General features: G+C 33.0%; 2 protein-coding genes across 8 annotated transcripts; one reads left to right on the forward strand and one right to left on the reverse strand.

Moving 5' to 3' along the window:
- Positions 1-169: 169 nt before the first annotated feature.
- On the reverse strand, positions 170-8,872 carry LOC18041800 (type IV inositol polyphosphate 5-phosphatase 3). Of its 7 annotated transcripts, none has more exons than XM_024184461.1 (11): positions 5,420-5,527; positions 5,150-5,303; positions 4,831-4,890; positions 4,014-4,095; positions 3,762-3,866; positions 2,639-3,491; positions 2,369-2,553; positions 1,669-1,777; positions 1,318-1,460; positions 839-1,073; positions 170-537 (listed from the first exon to the last, which is right to left on the reverse strand). In XM_024184461.1, the coding sequence occupies exons 1-11, from the start codon at positions 5,465-5,467 to the stop codon at positions 529-531; spliced, it is 1,983 nt and encodes a 660-aa protein (XP_024040229.1). In that variant the 5' UTR covers positions 5,468-5,527; the 3' UTR covers positions 170-528. The 7 variants fall into 7 exon arrangements, with proteins under 7 accessions (XP_024040229.1, XP_024040226.1, XP_024040228.1 ...); XM_024184458.1 differs by having other exon boundaries at positions 775-1,073; XM_024184460.1 differs by lacking the exon at positions 170-537 and adding an exon at positions 8,851-8,872 and having other exon boundaries at positions 559-1,073; positions 5,420-5,457.
- A 5,072-nt stretch (positions 8,873-13,944) lies between these two features.
- LOC18043010 lies at positions 13,945-18,243 on the forward strand. Its single transcript, XM_006434476.2, has 8 exons — positions 13,945-14,876; positions 15,202-15,276; positions 15,351-15,422; positions 16,149-16,229; positions 16,354-16,451; positions 16,677-16,802; positions 17,577-17,625; positions 17,734-18,243. The coding sequence occupies exons 1-8, from the start codon at positions 14,001-14,003 to the stop codon at positions 17,899-17,901; spliced, it is 1,545 nt and encodes a 514-aa protein (XP_006434539.1). The 5' UTR covers positions 13,945-14,000; the 3' UTR covers positions 17,902-18,243.

The raw sequence follows: 18,243 nt of genomic DNA on the forward strand, positions 1-18,243 counted from the left end.
TTCAATACTTCCAAGTCTATTCCTGCTTCTGTTAAAAAGGGGGGAATAAAAGAATCTACTCTTGTGTAAAATTTCACTACATGCATCTTATCAATTTGATGTTCTTCATCATTAATGGTTTCAGACTTTCAGTATATAGATTATTAAATATTGATCACATGAACAAGGAAATAAATCAAACAGAAGACTGAAATTAAATGGCTAGATTTCTCACAAAACCATGCATATACAATGTTGCTTCTACAATGTACTTGTCCATGCAGTTAAGAGACTGCCGAAAATTCTCTCTTAAGAACTCTGCATAAACCCAACATGATCAATCTAACTTATTTTCCCAGAAACTAGAAGTGAGAAGAATCTCTAGAGCTACAGATATGCACAAGAACTGCTATATACAATATCGTGACAAAATAAAAATAAAAAATCAAATGAATTAATCTAATGTGTGACAATAATATCATGATTGTTGGAGCTCACAACATCAAATATCTTCCAAGTTTTTCCATTGGTTAAACTTCCTTAATGCTCCTAGATATCCTGCATAAGAAAGCAGACTTATGTTGACACAGAGATCGAATTGGCTAAAGAAACCATACTAGTTAACGACAGAAGCAAAAAGCTTTTAGACTTAGTAGTTACCTAACAGTCACATTAGAATTCTCCGATTATATGATTAAACAGAAATAAGTCATGTTCGTGTTTGACCAAGTTGTCTTATACTACATTGTTAAGATTACAGTCGTGTAATCTTGAAAGCTATTTTTGGCCTTTTACCTCTAACCTTGAGCTTTAGGCCTGGAGAATCTATTAAACTTCACAAACAGGATAAAGGATTCACCTGCTCCAATCTAAAGCAGCCAATTCCAGCATTAATACCCATCTCTGCTACAACATCCTCATTTTCAATTTCTGCATCCGTCAATGTGAGAGCTCGCTGTAATTTCCTAGGAGAAAATACCTCAACCTCCGCCATATATGTGGCAGTCACAGGTCGATGGTCAGACATTTTAATTTCATTCCTTCTGTAGTTCAGTAGCCTCATTCCTTTACCATATGAAAGAATGCGGTCACACCTGAAAATTTTAAGTTTTGCAAGAAAAACTTGTAACTAAACTGGGATTGGACTAATCAGTATCTTATTAACCATACATTTCAGTTTTGGCAAGCAATCCCAAATTTCTTCATATCCTTCATATTCTTATATGAGATTCTAAGAGAAATGCTGCCCTTTTAGAAGATGAGTGAAAAACCACATCAAAACAAAAATGATCCCAAAGGAAAGCAACCCCTGCCACAAAAAAATTCTTGCAGACTTACCAAGAAGGGTTGCGCCTCCCAACCTTTGGATCCTCTCCGTAGTACTTTTCTGAATTTAATTCATATTTATATGTTGGTGCAAAAATCAAAGTACCCTCAGACCATCCATCAAATGCACGACCTTTCCTCAGTTCTCGTAGAAGCTGTCATTACAAAATATCAACTTATTTAAAAGCAATAAAACATCCCGCCAACTTGAGATAAGAAAACTACAGAGGCCTCAGAGGGTCAGACCCACCAAAATGCCTATCCATATTCACAGATTATCAAGAAAATATGTACTGAATTTAAAGTATTAATGCTGAAGCAAAATGATTAATGTCCATCCCAAATGAAATATTGTTAAGATACCTGGTCACTTTCAGCCAACTTAGACCATTGCTTTTTGGAGATAAGTTCCCTTGTTTTCTCGTACGGCAAGTTGATCCGGTAATTCAGATCACCCAGCCAAATTATTCGTCTGCAGAAGAAATCAGTTTTATCTAATTGACTGTTATCTTCTTCAAAAGGAAAGATTTGATCTTGAATCAACAAGCAAATTAAAATTGGCAAGTAACTTACAAGCAAGTATTTCATATTACATTTATCAGTTTAAAAGTATTTGAAGAACTACAAAGTCTTTGATTATTTTGAAAGGATTCTTATGGGCAGTTTCATGAGTTTAAATTTTGTTCTTAAAAGTTCAAGATAAAAAGTATCATTGTTGATAAATTTTTTGATCCTACCTAGCAAAATAAGGACGTAATAGTGTAACATTCCAAAAAATACAAATATATTATAGATGAAGTTCATATGTGATTAACTTTCTAATAAGGAAAAAATTTTAACAGAAGACCATATTTATAATGCTAGCCAGGATGTTTTAAATTAAAACCTTACACAGAAGTGGACATGCACACTCATTTATGATATAAGAAGCATTGAAGCTTTAAGGAAATGAAGGACCAAAAGGAAAGGCCTGAGACATAGCATTGTCCCGTCCTGCTTCAAAGCAAGAAGAAAATCTGAAATGTACACCGAGTATTATCATGATTAGATGTCAAGTACTTACTCATGATCACAGATGCTTTTGGGAAATCCGATTTCTGAGTGCGAACGAAAGTGAGTTCTTCGATGTATTTCATGCACATCGGCATTTCTTTTGAGTTCATCTCCATCTTTTTCACCCGATGTTAGATGAGTACAAACAAAACAAAATAGTGTCTGATGAATTGACATGCTAACTGAAACAGATCCCTGCAGAATTGAAATATTGCCACACTTAATGTTAAGCTAATTAATCACAGAAAAATGTGAAATAGAAAAAGGATAAGAATGATACCTTGTTACCAATGAAGCCCATCACACCAACACCAACAGTAGACACCCTCACATTCTGAATATGCCTGCGTAAGCTTCTCCGAACCCATATTGTAAGGAAAATACCAACCATTTGCTTACTTACCATCCTTACATATGATGACCTTCTTTTGCGTTTCATGAGAGTTTCAATGTCAATTTCTGCAAGCAATGCAAGCTCTGATGACATATCATCGACAGCTGGCTTGAAAGAACTATATCTCCTAAAAGAATTGGATGTTTTGAAAGATTTAACTGTCTTCAAGGAATTTGGTCTCTCCAAAACTTTCTGAGTCATCAAGTTTAATGGAGGCTCTGGCCAGCTCAAACCAATCCTTTCTGACCCACTAAGCATTTTAGTTAATCGGCCATTGTATTGCACAGCTGGTGCTTCAACATTTCCCTTACTCTCTTCCATTCGGAGGCAATATAACCTATCAAACCTCTTTGGAGAAGAAAAATGCCTTTGTAAATTATTTTCTGCTGGCATGTCTGGTTTGGCACTATCAGCACAGGCTGAAACTTCATAATTCATGAACATATTGACTGGTTTATCATTGACTTCATCGAAACCGTTATTTTCATCATCCAGCGGATAAACTTCCTCACCTACATCACTATCACTTTCATGGGTTATCTCCTCTTCTATATCTGGAATATCCTCGGATGGCTTAAACTTGGATGGAGATGGGGGATCACTAAGAGATTTAACCCTGCCGGTGGTATGCCGAATTCTGTTTAGGGTGCCACGAATAATATTTTCCCACTTTGAAACAGGACGGCTATCTTCAGCACCAAAGATATTCCCAGCGGTTAATGGTACAATCTCCTGAAGACTATAAACACAAAATGGTTATCATAATCCTAAAATGTGCTCATTAGGACAGGTAAAATAGATGAAAACACCGATAACCAGTTTCATAAATGATATTTTGAAATAAAGAAGTAAGATGAAAAACGTCTTCATCCAGCAAGAGACTACTAAATTATTGGAGAATGTCAAGCTGATACAGGGGGGAAATTTTCATGTCATCAAGCTCATAGAATTATAAGGCAAAAGCAAGCACATTCATGAAGTTCAGAACATATATTAGGAAAGTACTTACCCAAGCACATAGATGTCAGCAGGCTCATTCATATCTATCCAATCATCAATATCTAGGTCATCAGGTGGAAGTTTCCCTCCAACATTCCATGTACCAACGCATATTCTACAACACAAAGAGTAGTTGGGATCAGAAACTTAATAAATTCATGACTAATGGCACTCATTAGAACTGTAGTTTCTAAAAAGCTCAAAATTATTGCAACTATTTTTCTGATTTGAAATAAGAAGTTACATGGAAGGAGCATCATACCTGACTTCCTTTGTATTTATATACTGTGCCCTAAAAGTTTCTGATTTCCGCCGTCTTATTCTTGGAAATGTTTCTGAAGTCCCTACCAGTTGGACTAAGCATTAGCAAAGGGAATGAAGAAGCAACTCTTAAATTTATATTCTCAGCCTCTTCTATTAAGAACGGTCAAGAATAACTAAAAATTAACAAAAGGGAATGGTGATACTCTAAAAACATCATCAACAAAATGAATATTGAGAATAGCATATTAAGAACAAGACATATGTGGTAGACAAAGTCAACGGTGGAAAATAAAATTAAACAGATTATCAAACTGGATGCAGCGGGCTGTTCCCATCAATGGGATGGCTCTAAGCATCTTCCAATGTAAAACAGGAACATTACAAAATCCAATTCAAAAGATAAAAAGAGAGGAAAGGCCCCTTGCTGACCTTGACCAATTCCTCCACTAAATAAAAGTAATTAATATGATAAAGGTAATGCTTTGGTACCTAAAAATCATTGACCTAATGAATATAGTCAGCATTACCGGATCCAATGACTTAAAGAGCGGAAGCTGAGATTACTACGGGAGCAAAATCTGGTTTTATTAGTTCAGATGATATTCTTTTAAAAAAAAAAAAACCAGAACTCCTCAAAGCACAAGGAAAATTTCAAGCCAAAAGAAGATGAAAATGAAAAAAATGAACCCCCCCCCCCAACAAAAAAATTGAGAATCTCTCAGAATAAATTATGCACAAACCAACTATAGACGTCAAGAATAAATCCCATCATTCCCAAAAATAAAGAAATTTCAACATTGTATTCAAAGAATTACCATTAGGATCATACTGAGCTTCCTCCTCTTTCGGAACTCTGAACTGTGATTGAGCAAATTCTGCGAAACAGCCATCTCAAAGCTCAAAACAAAGTTCAAAACAAAATCCACAGTTCCCAAATGGTGCGTGTCCGATGAACCCCGCTACTTTTGTTTGAAAGATACTATTTACCACTTATATTTGACTACTAATGATTCTATTTGGAATAAAAGTGACAACAACTCAATCAGAAATATACACATAAACTATAACAAAAAAATCAAGAAATTACAGAAAATACAAAAAATGGGGGTTTAAAATTGTGACCATTGAACTGACCTTCAGTGTCAGAATCACCATCGATGTCATCTTCATCAGTGTCAGCACTGAAATCAGAGTCTTTGGTGCTGATGTTGAGCCACTTGCGCATGACAACTCGAGGCCAAAAGAGCTGTAGGCAGCCCAAACAAGAACAGATTTCAGCCCAAGTTCTCTGCAAATTCTCTCTCAGTATTCCCAAATCAACAACCAAATAAAAACCCAAAACCCCAATGAAAAAAAAAAAAAGGAAAAGCATAAAATAAGTACGAAGTGGAACTAATTAATTACCTCTGGCTGGTGGTGCTTTGAGCGCTGTGTTTTCATAGCTGGTGACATGAAGAAAAATGGGAGAGCAGAGAAGAAGAAGAAGAAATAACAATGGCGTGAACTTTTGTGGAGAAATTTAATAGAGAGATTTTGAAAATAAGCAGTTGAAGAAATAAGAATGAAATTTTGATGAATAATAAAAATAATACAATAACGAACTGCTTGTTGGCTCTAAGCCACCGTTTTGTGCGCGGTAGACTTCTAATAATTTTGTTGTGACCACCGACCAGTCAGGCGTAAATAACATTTGGATCCCTGACTTCTTTACGTTTTCTCAATTTAGGATATAATTTTCCGCGTTGGCCTGCAGTGTTGACGATAATTGGTATTTTGGTCATTTCGAACAAGTTAGGACTTATTTGATATAAGTTCGGAAAATATGACCTTATTTGATAAAGTATAAAAGTTTAAGGCTCCATATGTCATTATCCCGGTGTTCTAGAATTCCATAGTGGATAATGAGTTCATTGGTTTTTAGCCAATTATGCTTTTGTATTGAAGTTTACCTAATTAAGTCTTAATCCCTCTCATTTTACCATTTGGAATTGAGTTGCCTGTCTTACAAACTAATGATCTCAATTTTTTTTTAAAAAAAAATGATGGCATTTTCAAATGGAATGGGTCAAAAAATTGGAAAAGGGATTGGGTTATTAAGGCGGCACGAAGTGGGAACTTGCTTGGAAGCTGGTCACATGGGCCATGAGCTAAGAGAAATTCTTGTGGTTAGAATTGAGTGGAGAGAATTTTTAAATGAAGAGAGAAAGTGAGAAAACCTAGCCAATTGGTCATTAATTTGGGTTGGCATTTTAGATTCGTTAATGGGTCATAATCTCCATTAGTTGCTTCCTTATCATTGTAATTTAGATTTGAAAAAAAAAAAAAAAAAGCTAGGCAATTGATTGGTGAATTTTAAAAAATAAAATAAAATTATGTAGTCCCACAGCTGTCTCATCCCCACCTCTTTTGGCTGGATCCTTTGTATTAATTAATGCAATTGTGTTACCAATAGTGATGTGTTGTTCTTGTGGATATCCCGGTCATAATGATTTAAAAAAAAAAATAAAGGTTGAAAAATGAATATTGAAAAAGGAAAAAAATATATTAAGATACATATATATATATATTACAAATTGTTGTATAAATTTTATTTGCACAATTTGAGGTGAGAGTTGAGGTGGCACGAATCATTTTTAGATCAATATTGGATTTGAAATAGTTATCTAGAATCTGTAATGTACATTAATAAAATAGAAATAAAAACTTTTGTATTTCATTGTCGTAGAATTTTGTTTTTAAATAAATAAATAAATATAAATATTAGGGTTTCTATCTTTCTTCTATTCCTTTCAGCCTCGGAAAAATACTCTCCTCCATTTAAAAAAATGAAAAAAAAAATAGTTTCTCTTGTGAATTTAAACGGTTAAGGGAATGATTAATTTGGTGTTAATTTGATTTATGAGAAAATAATCAACTACATCACATAATATCTAAACATGATTTATTATACTTATTTTATACTTAAACACACGATCTTTGTAATCTCCTGACGATCTATTTTTGATATGTAAATTAATTTCAATTGTATAATTTAATATTTAATTCAATCGATTTATAAACTCTTGATGAACATTTTTTTACCTTTTAAATCACATAAAGACGTCGGTTTCATAGTCAGATATGATATTGATTATCCATCCACTGAGAGATTATTAAATCAATTAAATTTATATCCAATAATTATAATATTGACCTTGACTTGGCTACTAATAATTTTGGATGTAATTAATTTGGTCAGCTATGTTGGCTAGTGAGTCATTTCATCTATACTGGTAAATGAACCTACACGTTAAAGATACTGCCAATTTTTTGAATTTCCCATTTGCTCACTTAAAAAACATGATTAATAATGCTAGCTGAAATCTACATCATCGAGATCCTCTTCTAATAACCAAAACAAAAAAAAAAAAAACAAAACAAATTGTGTGCAAATGGCTCAAATAAAGGAATAAATGAAAAATAAGGAAATTCAAATAACATCATTTTTAATTTTGATAAAAGTAATTGGATGGATTTCACAATAAGAATGAAGAACAAGAGAAAAAGACGAAACGTTATTGAATTTCTTTTTTTCAAAACCCAAAAGCATATAAACTGTATTTGTGTCCAAATTCAAAATCAAACGGGCACTCGAATTTTCTTATCAATCTTTAATGAAAAACACAAAACTTGTCGGGAAATTTACGAAAATAACCATAAATAGGGGGGGGGGGAAATAACAGTCAATGTAATGTAAGAGCTTCCGGTTACGTGATTAAAAAAAGAAAAAGAAATAGTAAATAAAATGGAAATTGTTCATAAAATAGGGACCCACTAGACAGACATTGGGCGCCGAATTGATCAACCGTTGGGATGTCATCAATCGCAATGACTTCTAATGTTTCACATATTTCTGTGCTAACTTTCGGTTACAGTCACAATCCACATGGATTTCTCTCTCATGTCTGAAGATATTCACGATCTAGATTTTTTCTAGTGTTAAGGGTAGTTTTGCTGTTAATTTAACATTATTATAAATATTAATTAATTCAAATTTTCTTTTTAAATAAATGATATAAAAGATTTCAAAATGGATAAGAGTTCGATAATTCATATAGTGTAATCTTTCGCTATTGTGAGGATAACTAAGCTAACGACAATCTTGGCCTAAAAGTATAATCTTTATAATCTCACAGAATATACTTTTGCGAAAGAAATAATCATATAATGTCACCCACTATGGGTCCATCCTCCCTGTTCTTTTTCAACTTTTCCTTCCAAAAACAAGTTAATTTTATGACTAACATCAATTTTTCTTTTTCTTTTTTTTTTTTTCTTTTTTTTTTAAAGTGAGGCTCAATCAATATCATCAACAATTGAAGCAAACAAACATACGACTTCACTAATAACAATTACAATATATATATATATAGATATGTGTGTGAAAACAAAAAAATATTTGTATATATATTAAAAAAAAAAAAAAGAGTGATACCGATTAAACTTGCATACTGATCATCACAAACAGAGGCTCCATTTTAGTGAACTTGTACTATGTAAATGCCAAAGAGAGAGAGAGAGAGAGAGAGAGAGTTTTTAATTTTCTTTTTTAGTGTAGCTTTTGTTTTTCAAAAAAAAAAATTCCAGTTTCTTAATACCCAATAATAACAGTGATATCAAACTAAGAGCGTAAAATTATTTAGGCATAACAGATTAAGAAAACTTTCTAATCATGCATCAAGATAAGGATCTAAATTCTAAACTGAAGCAGTGAAAAGAAAAGGATAAATAATCAAAACAAATTTAAAAAGAAAAAAAAGAAGGAACAAATTAACATAAATATGAGAAGATCATACCTTTTATAATTTATATATGTGTGCGTGTGTGTAAAAAGCAGAATCTTGATTCTTGAATATCAGCTGAGTTTCTATTCCCTCTCTTTCCTAAAAGAAGGGGCTGCTGCTGCTGCACTTTTTTTTTATTTCTGAAATGAGAGAGACGGGAGATCAGATCAGCAGGAACTTTGTAGCAAATTTTAGTTTTCTTTCTGTTTTGGCAGCAGGGAAAGTGAACAGAAAATTTTTGGAATTTTCCGGGAATGTAATCGTTAAATTTCTCTGGCCCGGCCTCTTGTCCGCGACTGCTTTTGGTCTCTCTCTCTCTCTCTCTCTCTCTCTATATATATATATATATACACATAGAAGCATACATATTGCATAACAGATGGTTGAAGAAAGTTTATTAGAAACTGTTGCTTTCTGTACTTCCATTTTCATCGACATTGTTGCTCCACGTGTCCTTACTTGTTTATTTTTTTAATGTGCAACACATTGTATTTTATTTATTTTATATTATATCGTCAGGACCGCGGGACCACAATTGGTTTGGCTCCAAGTTTCTTTCTTTTTTCTTTTGTCTTTTTTCGGCTCTTTTAATTGCCAACACAATAACACAATAATTACTTAATCATATGTTTGCCGAGACTCATTTAGATTAATCTCACTCGTAACATATAGTAGTCTGGGATATTTTCCGACTAGTTCATAAAAATAAAAAATAAAAAAAAAACTTGTGGAAAACTATATAAATTAAGTCTAATTATGATACAACTCTATCTATGTGTTCAAGCTGAAATTTGTTAAAAGTGAATATACTTTGGTGAAGATAAGAATAATTTTATCTTCTAATTATTGAATGAATCTCGTCGGTGGATATGCATTTCGTTCGTCTTCTTTTTGGAAACCAGAAACCTTCCTGATGAGAGAAGAAGTTTTCACTTTTCAGCGCCCCACTCAGGGGGTTTCCAGATTTGAGATAATTGTAGAAAGAGAGCCAGAGACAGAGAGGCCCCATTTTCCGTGTTATCTTATTTTATAAGTGCTGTAAAGTTAATTCTTTTTTCATTATTATTTACTTTCTTTTTTGGAACTTCATTATTTCAAACAGTTTATTATTATTATTATTATTATTATTTATTTATGATATTTTAAATCTATCTCTGTCGTAACATTTGGAAGAATCTAGCTACAAAAATCAAAGTGTATTTCAAATAAATCTGATTGGAAGCAAAATAAGCTCGTAGGTGGAAATTTCCAAAAAAAATTGTAGCCTTCATGTTCCCTGTTGTCGACATTTGCATTTAAAACCAGGATCCCAACAAATCAAGTGACACCTGTCATCATCGCCACCAGAAATTAAATGAAAACAATGGCAAAATCGAAAGTCAACGAGAAAACAAAAATTTTATTTATCGTACGTTAGGGCTGAAGAAATTAAGAATTTCAGGGAAACCAGTTACGTGTTGTCTCCAAATTAATTGATGTTTTTTTGTTTTATTATAAATTGGATTGTGGGCTAAATAAAATTAAATTAAATGCCCAGTGATGCCCGTAATTAATTTTTTTTGGTGGTATCTTCTCATCTCATCTTAAAAGTACCAACTTCACATGTCAACAGTTATTAAAATAATCGCATGCATTTTGTCTCTAGTAAGCTGTTCTGAACTAAGATTAAATATTAATTAGTATTTAAAGATTAAAATAAGACTTATATGATAATATTATCTAATTGATCAGACAACAACAACAATGAAAAGCTCTAGCTTGTCTTAGTTCATACATCCTTCATTATATATATATATATATATATATATGGATTAATTTATTATTATTAGCCTATAATAATCAATCATTTAAATGAAGTGCATCAAATTTGTGACATGTATTACAAAATCCAGCATCATTTTTGTTAGACATGGCATGCGATGATGAAATGTATTTCGAGGTGTCCATTTTAGGGTTTTTATTGGGTCTTGGTCGTGGAATGTTTCGTGCTTGTAGGCTGTTGTGTTGAATTCAATGATCGATTCTTCACATTTTTTAATCTTTTTCTTCAAAAATAATGTAAACTTAATGGAATTATTGATTTCGCACGTTGGCTTTTGTTTGTTTGTTTGGTTGGTTGGATTTTAATTTATTTTATTTCATTTTTTGCTTTGGGGAGAGAATCTAGGTCTTTCATTCGAGACATTCATAATTAAGGATTGATATAATATATAATAAATGATAAATAATATTCAAACGAGAAGAATTCTAGTGAAAATTCAGGACTTTTTTTTTTTTTTTGAAAAGCAAAGTGAATTTTTATTGATTTAACTTTGTGATTACATCTTTGATTTCAACTAGCAATTCATCCAATCACACAACAATTTTACTTCTTCTTAATGCTAAACTGATCAGTTAAGGAACATGCATGAACATTATTCGATCTTGGGGCGTAATAAAAGCTGACATGCCGAAAAGTCTTTGCTTTGATTTTAGATTTCTTATGTCACCCCCAAAAAGTTTATGCATGTTTGCTACTAGTCTCTTGTTGTTTACTAATTCTTATGCATCTTAACAATATATCTCCACCACCATATAGTGAGCATTAAATGAACAATAACATCATTTTGTATACAACAATGGTATTGTATTATGAATGGTAACCTCACTTCAAAACAATAGTAACCTCACTACTATTTTGATGGTGTCTTCTCGATATTAAAAAAATCAATATTCTTTACTTCAACTCTAAAAGATTGAAACATATTTCAATACTTTCGATAGTTAGACTATTGGCACCCGTCCAAAATCTTTATTAAAACTTTTCTGTAATAAATTTATAATTTCACCCCCATTCAAACCTGGAATGCATTATGTCATTCAAACAAATAAATAAAATAAAACATCGCATCACGATCATCTTCCTTATCAATTAAGATAAATTCTCTTTTTATAATTTTACGAATTCTGGGCATGTATGCAGAGCTACAGAAAATATATTATTTAGAATATTTATGGTCAAGTTTTCATGTTGCAAGTTGAGAAGGGTTTTAAAATTTGAGAAGCAAGTGGCGAGTTAAAGAAGCAAAAGAAGTTGAAGGAAATCAAAATTTAAAACGATTCTTATTAATCGTATTAAAGCTTCATATTAACTAGTTAAAAAATTTTGAATCAAAATATTTTTTGCTCAAATGGGGGTGTGTTAAGACTGGAGAAATAAGAATAAAAATGTTAATTTTGGAATTAAAATGGATGTTATTAAAAGTAGTGTAATTTACCAATATTTTTAAAGGGGTATTCTTGGAATTTACGAGAAGTTTAGAAGAGTGCTAATGGTTCCACTCTAATTTCAGTTATTCATGGGCTTCTTCTTCGTAGACCTTTGATGCACATTTCAAGACGAGAATTGAGTAATTGGGCTTGAGAATCTAAAGCCCGTATTAAATTTATAATACAATAATCCAGTGAATTGTGATATTTGGTCCTCTCATTATATTTTACTAATTCCCATTAATTACTTTTATTCTAATACTTATTTTATTCTTATATGAAATGACTTGAAAGGGTAAGTGCCTTTTTCGTATGGCTTGTCTAATAATCAAAAATATTTTATTTAATCTGAAAAACTCTTATCAAAATTTTTATTATTGTTTAATTATTTTTTTAGTATAGTTTTTGAAAATTAAATAAATTATTTTGTCTCTACTAGTATAAGTTTATATTTTGAGCGTTAGAGAGTAGCAGTTGAAAATATTTTTTTAATATTAAAAGCTCTAAAATATTCACTATTTATTTGACAATCATACAAAATCAAGCAACATTTTTATTTGATTAGCCATGTTGGCATGTGATGATGATAATTAATGATGAAATGTATTTTGTCCATTGTAGGGTTTTATAATTCAGTCTTGGTCGTGGAATGTTTCATGCTTGTAGGCTGTTTTGTTGAATTCAATGATCGATTCGTGACAATTTTTTTTTTTAATCTTTTTATTCAAAATAATGTAAGCTTTGTGGAATTATTGTTTTTGCATGTTGGGTTTGTGTTTGATTGGTTGGTTGGAATTTGCTTTGGGGAGAGAATCTAGGACTTTCATTTGAGACATTTATAATTAAGGATTGACAGAATATATAATAAATGATAAATAATATTCAAATGAGAAGAATTTTAGTGAAAATCCGGGACCTTTTTTTTTATTATTATTTGAAAAGCAAAGTGAATTTTTATTGATTCAACTTTGTGAATATATATCTTTGATTTTCAGCCAGTAGTAGATCCAGCCATACGACAATTTTTTATTTCTCCGTGATCCAGCTAACTCGGCTAAGGAATGTGCAAGAGCATTAAATGATCTTTGGATTGTAATGAAAGCATGACGCGTGGAAAAGCCTTGCTTTGTTTTTAGATTTCTGATGCCACCCCAAGAAAATTATTATGTTTTGCTGCTCTCTTCATGTTTGCTAACTCTTATACATCTTGATAATCCAGAGATGTAAAAATATCGATGGCCCAGATTGGGACGATCGTGAAATGAGGCAAAAACCGAATTCGGATTTCACTTGATAAGTTTGGTCCGGATCGGAATCTAAATTTGACGAAGAAAATATTAAAAATAATATATTTTTAATAATTACATTTATTTGGCCCATTTATTATATATATTTGAAATTTAAAAATTTTGAAAGTGCATATTTTCAAGCCCAATTTTATTAAAATAAAATTTAAAAATTATATGTATATATGTATGTACGTATGTACATATATAATTTATAAAACACAAAATCTGAATTTTTTAGACTCGGATGAAGCCTATTGCCGGGGTTTTTAGCTCGACTAAATGTTCAAAAAATACATTCAGGCTAAATCCAGGCGTTGGCATCCTCGAAATCGACCCATGTTTTTACCATCTCTATCGCCGTGGGTCCTTAACTAATTTTAAAAATGATTATTCCCAAGTGCAAATATATCTATATTTCTTTAAATTTTAACCTTAATAATCTACTGGTCCACAAAATGGGCTTTTCAACTGTGGGCCTCTAAGAGGACCAAACAGTAAGCCCAATGCAGCAAACAGATAAATCAAACCGTGGAAAGAAAATTTAAGGAAAAAAAAAATCCAACACGAAACGGAGACAGTAGTTGTTTGTAGCTCATGAAGTGGGGAGTTGCAGGATAAGAGAAGATGCAAACTCTTGTTCAGCCTTGTAAGTCTTTCACTTTCACTCTTCTCAACTCAGCACCACCACTTAGCACTTGTAGTTTTGTACAAAACGGCAACACAAAGTACCCACTTCCACAAACTAGGAATTTTCACTCGTTTGCTGCTAGTTTTCGGTTCTTGAGGAGTACCCACATTGTGTTCTGTTCCCAAAAGGATGTCTTTGATGATTTATCAAGTGCCCAATTTCCTGAAAATGTTGAAAATGAAGGTCTTGAAGGGAATGAAGAACTTGAGCTTTTGAACAAGCCTAATTTAGTGCCCATAAGTAATGGGGTTGCTTCAGAAGTTGATAAAAAATCTGAAAAGCCTGATGAGGAAGAGGCCTTAGCGCCCTTTTTAAAGTTCTTTAAGCCTAGAGATTCAGCGGAAGAGGTAGAAGAAGAGGGAAGTGAAGTGGGGGTTTCAAGGGAGAGCATTGGTGTTGATGATAAAGTTGGGGAAGATAAGGTTAGTGTGGAGTATTATGAGCCAAAACCGGGTGATTTTGTCATTGGTGTTGTGGTTTCTGGCAATGAGAATAAACTTGATGTGAATGTTGGGGCAGACTTGTTGGGGACAATGTTGACTAAGGAAGTGTTGCCTTTGTATGACAAAGAGATGGATTTTTTGTTGTGTGATTTAAAGAAGGATGCTGAGGAGTTTATGGTTCGAGGGAAGATGGGGATTGTTAAGGATGATGATGCTATTGCTATGAGCGGGGGCTCGGGCCCAGGGAGACCTGTTGTGGAGACTGGAACTGTTTTGTTTGCTGAGGTGCTTGGGAGGACTCTTAGTGGTAGGCCGTTGCTCTCTACTAGGAGGCTGTTCCGGAAAATGGCTTGGCATCGAGTGAGGCAGGTTCTTTTCTTGCTTTCTTCTTATAGTTTGTCAGATATATAAATTCAGTCGAAAATTTATAATCCTGTTGTATTACTTGTTATATGATGTTCTGAATTGTACGAGTCATTTCGAAGCATGAACAAGAGTCAGATACTTTTGATCTGCTGCCAAAATTGAGAATACCTAAGAGTGTGCTTTTACAGAATCATCTATTTAATTTTGTCTTAGCAACTGTTTTAATGCAAGCATTCAATTTCCAGTCAATGAAATGGCCTATGATCAACAATTTTTGCTTATGATGAAATTTGAGTAGTTTTGATGAGTTTGGCCACATCTTGGACAGATAAAACAACTCAATGAACCTATCGAGGTTAAATTTACAGAGTGGAATACTGGTGGCCTGCTTACAAGAATTGAGGTTGGTTGTCTTATTGGTTTGTTTGTTCATGCACATGTGTTTCAGATTTTGATCATTTTCAAATGATCTTGCAGGGTCTACGAGCGTTCCTTCCTAAAGCTGAGTTGCTGAGTAGAGTGAACAACTTCACTGAGTTGAAAGAGAAAGTTAGTTGAGATTATTTAGACTTTTGATTAATGATACTCTAAGCTCTTTAACTGGTTATGTCACAATATTTCTGGCCTTTAACCATGGATAACGGTTACTATCATCTCAATTTCAAACATTACATATAGATGTTAAATTAACAATCTGCTGCTGACGGCTTGGTATATCACCAATTGTAGAAGGCTAAATCTAGCATAGACTTGTATCCTATAGGTATGTGGAGAGGAAGCACTTGTAAGATATCTAGTTCAGAATCAGTTATATTCACTTCTGACATTAATGAATTTGTTAAGCTAATTGCAAGATTTTGTTAGTAAGACACCTAGGTAGCTAGATTTTTCAAATGGAGATGATATTGTGACTTCTGGACGCCTGATTGCTTTATTAGAGGTGATGGTAAGAAGAGTTTTACCTGTTTCTGCCAAAAAAAAAAAAAAAGGACTTCTATCTTAAACTCAGCAATCAAAAAGGAAGGAAAAATTTTGTTTTAACTCTATATATGTTTTTTCACTGCTGTCATGTCCCTTCAAGCATGTCTTGGCAATCTTGTTTCTCTTGAGCGTCTTTACTTAAGTTCTTTTTTTCTGGTTACTCTTGTTCTTATATACCATCGATGTACTAGGGTTCGCTCAGATGTTTCCTTTGTTATGTTTTTTGCTCTCTTGCTTCTTTTTTTGGCATTGATGGTATGCTTCTAATGCATTGTTGGTTTCTTGATGTTGTAGGTGGGGCGCCGCATGTATGTGCAAATTACTCGAATAAATGAAGATACTAATGACTTAATACTGAGTGAGAGAGAAGCTTGGGTCAGTTTTAATGTGGCATTTTGGCACCTTATTGTTCTTGGACGTACTTTGGATTTCGTCCTCTTTGTCCTACTTCTCCAGGGAAGAAAAGACAGCCTGATTACTTTGATGTATGATATGGCAGGCAACATTAAACCTCAGGGAGGGAACACTTTTAGAAGGAACTGTTAAGAAAATCTATCCCTATGGAGCTCAAATAAGAATAGGTGACAGTAACAGAAGGTGTGTTCTTTTCTTGAGAAGTTTTAAATTTTATTGTCTTTACATTTTCTTTGCTGACCTGAAGTTTCATGTTAATGCCCTTGCTGCTTATGGGGACAGTAAAATTGCGTAAAGCATAGGTTTATCATCATTTCTCTCTGTTGCTCAAGTCTTAACTGTTTTTTATATATGCTTATCTATTGCATCACTTTGATCTGAGACTTTTTGCAACTATATGTGTATTAGTGGCCTGCTGCATATTTCCAATATGAGCCGCACCCGAGTTACTTCTGTCAGTGATTTACTTAACGAGGGTGAGAGGGTTAAAGTTCTTGTTGTGAAGTCAATGTTTCCTGACAAAATCTCTCTCAGGTAATTAAAGACAGTCTTGGTAGATTTTTTAGTTTATTTGCTTCAAAAAGAAAAAAGAGTTTATTCCATGCATGTTTGATGCATCAAATATCTTTAAAATTTTTCTCTTTTAGAAATATTACTGTTCACTTGCTACCTGAATTTTTCTCTTGATATAAACATCATACTTAATATTCCTGGACCTGAACACCAAAAGCTTTACGATGTAGGGAAGAGTTTAGTTTGTGGACCTCTGATTCACTTTTGTAACACTTATTCCCTTCTAATATTTTATAAAGTTTCTCTATTTTCTATACCCAAAAGAAAAAAAAATTCCTGGACCTGAGGTATGTGGAATAACCATTTGACTTTTGGAAGAGAATCCTGCCCTGGCCTGGAAAGCTCTCTATTCAACTTTTTTTAAAAAAAATAAAACTAAATAAACCAATTTTTTATTCTCATGATATTTTGTCGACGGTTTAGTTACTGCTAACTTTTGCTTCCTTGGATTGAAATCACTTTAGCAGATGCAAAACAAAATGCCTTTCCAGTATGGACTATGTAGGATTTTGCTAAGATGAAAATGAATTCGAAAAAATAGATGACTTAATTTGAAACCTTTTGGACATTTTCCAAATTATATCTATTAAATATTTTAGCATGAGCATGACTTGTTGGATATATTCCTAATGCTTGAGCAAGATTGGAATATAAATTGTCTATATTAGAAAATCTTTGCAGATAACAAATTGTTGCGGATAATATCTGACAATGGCAACTTTGCTTACATTGCAGTATTGCTGACCTTGAAAGTGAGCCTGGCCTATTTGTTTCTGACAAAGAGGTGCATATAATTTTCTTGTTTATCCTACTTTTTAATAAGCAATATAATGTGTGGTTCTTAGTTCATTTACGATAACTTGTCTGATATCAATTCTTACTTCCTTGAAAGAGAGTATTTTCCGAAGCTGAAGAGATGGCCAAAAAGTACCGGCAGAAGCTGCCCGCTGTTTCAGTAAGTCCCAAGTCAGAGTCCCTTCCAACTGATACTCTACCTTTTGATAGTGAAGCAAGTATGTGTGCAAATTGGAAGTGGTTCAGATTTGAGCAGGATTCGTAAATCAGGCTAACTCTTAAGCTTTCATAGTCACGTCACGCTGTCAAATTGCAAAATCTAAAAACTGTCCTTGTTTCTCCCTCTCTGAAGCCCATGTCCATCACGGCATCAAAGGCGAAGAATCTAATATTAGGCCATTGATCTCTTTGAGAAACATAAATCAGTTTGGTTGAGAAAGTATTCTATGTTTCAGATCACAATGCATCGGGCAACAAATAGAAACAAATTATATAGCATTTGACGATCAGCCTGAACAATGAACATTTACTCACTGTTGTATATGTATATTACGATTCTCACATTCTTTTTTTGTAATGCTTATTCCAAATTGCCTAAAATGATACT

Source organism: Citrus clementina, unplaced genomic scaffold, assembly GCF_000493195.1.
Source record: "Citrus clementina cultivar Clemenules unplaced genomic scaffold, Citrus_clementina_v1.0 scaffold_5, whole genome shotgun sequence".
Classification (NCBI taxonomy): Eukaryota; Viridiplantae; Streptophyta; class Magnoliopsida; order Sapindales; family Rutaceae; genus Citrus; species Citrus x clementina.

Coding starts and splice junctions, on each gene's coding strand:
- LOC18043010 (XM_006434476.2), top strand. CDS start 14,001: ATGCAAACTCTTGTTCAGCCTTGTAAGTCTTTCACTTTCACTCTTCTC. Junction 14,877..15,201: donor CTTGGCATCGAGTGAGGCAG/GTTCTTTTCTTG, acceptor CATCTTGGACAG/ATAAAACAACTCAATGAACC. Junction 16,452..16,676: donor ATAGGTGACAGTAACAGAAG/GTGTGTTCTTTT, acceptor TATGTGTATTAG/TGGCCTGCTGCATATTTCCA.
- LOC18041800 (XM_024184463.1), bottom strand. CDS start 5,705: ATGTTATTTACGCCTGACTGGTCGGTGGTCACAACAAAATTATTAGAA. Junction 1,778..2,368: donor AAAAGCATCTGTGATCATGA/GTAAGTACTTGA, acceptor TTTCTTCTGCAG/ACGAATAATTTGGCTGGGTG. Junction 1,074..1,317: donor GGGAGGCGCAACCCTTCTTG/GTAAGTCTGCAA, acceptor TAAAATTTTCAG/GTGTGACCGCATTCTTTCAT.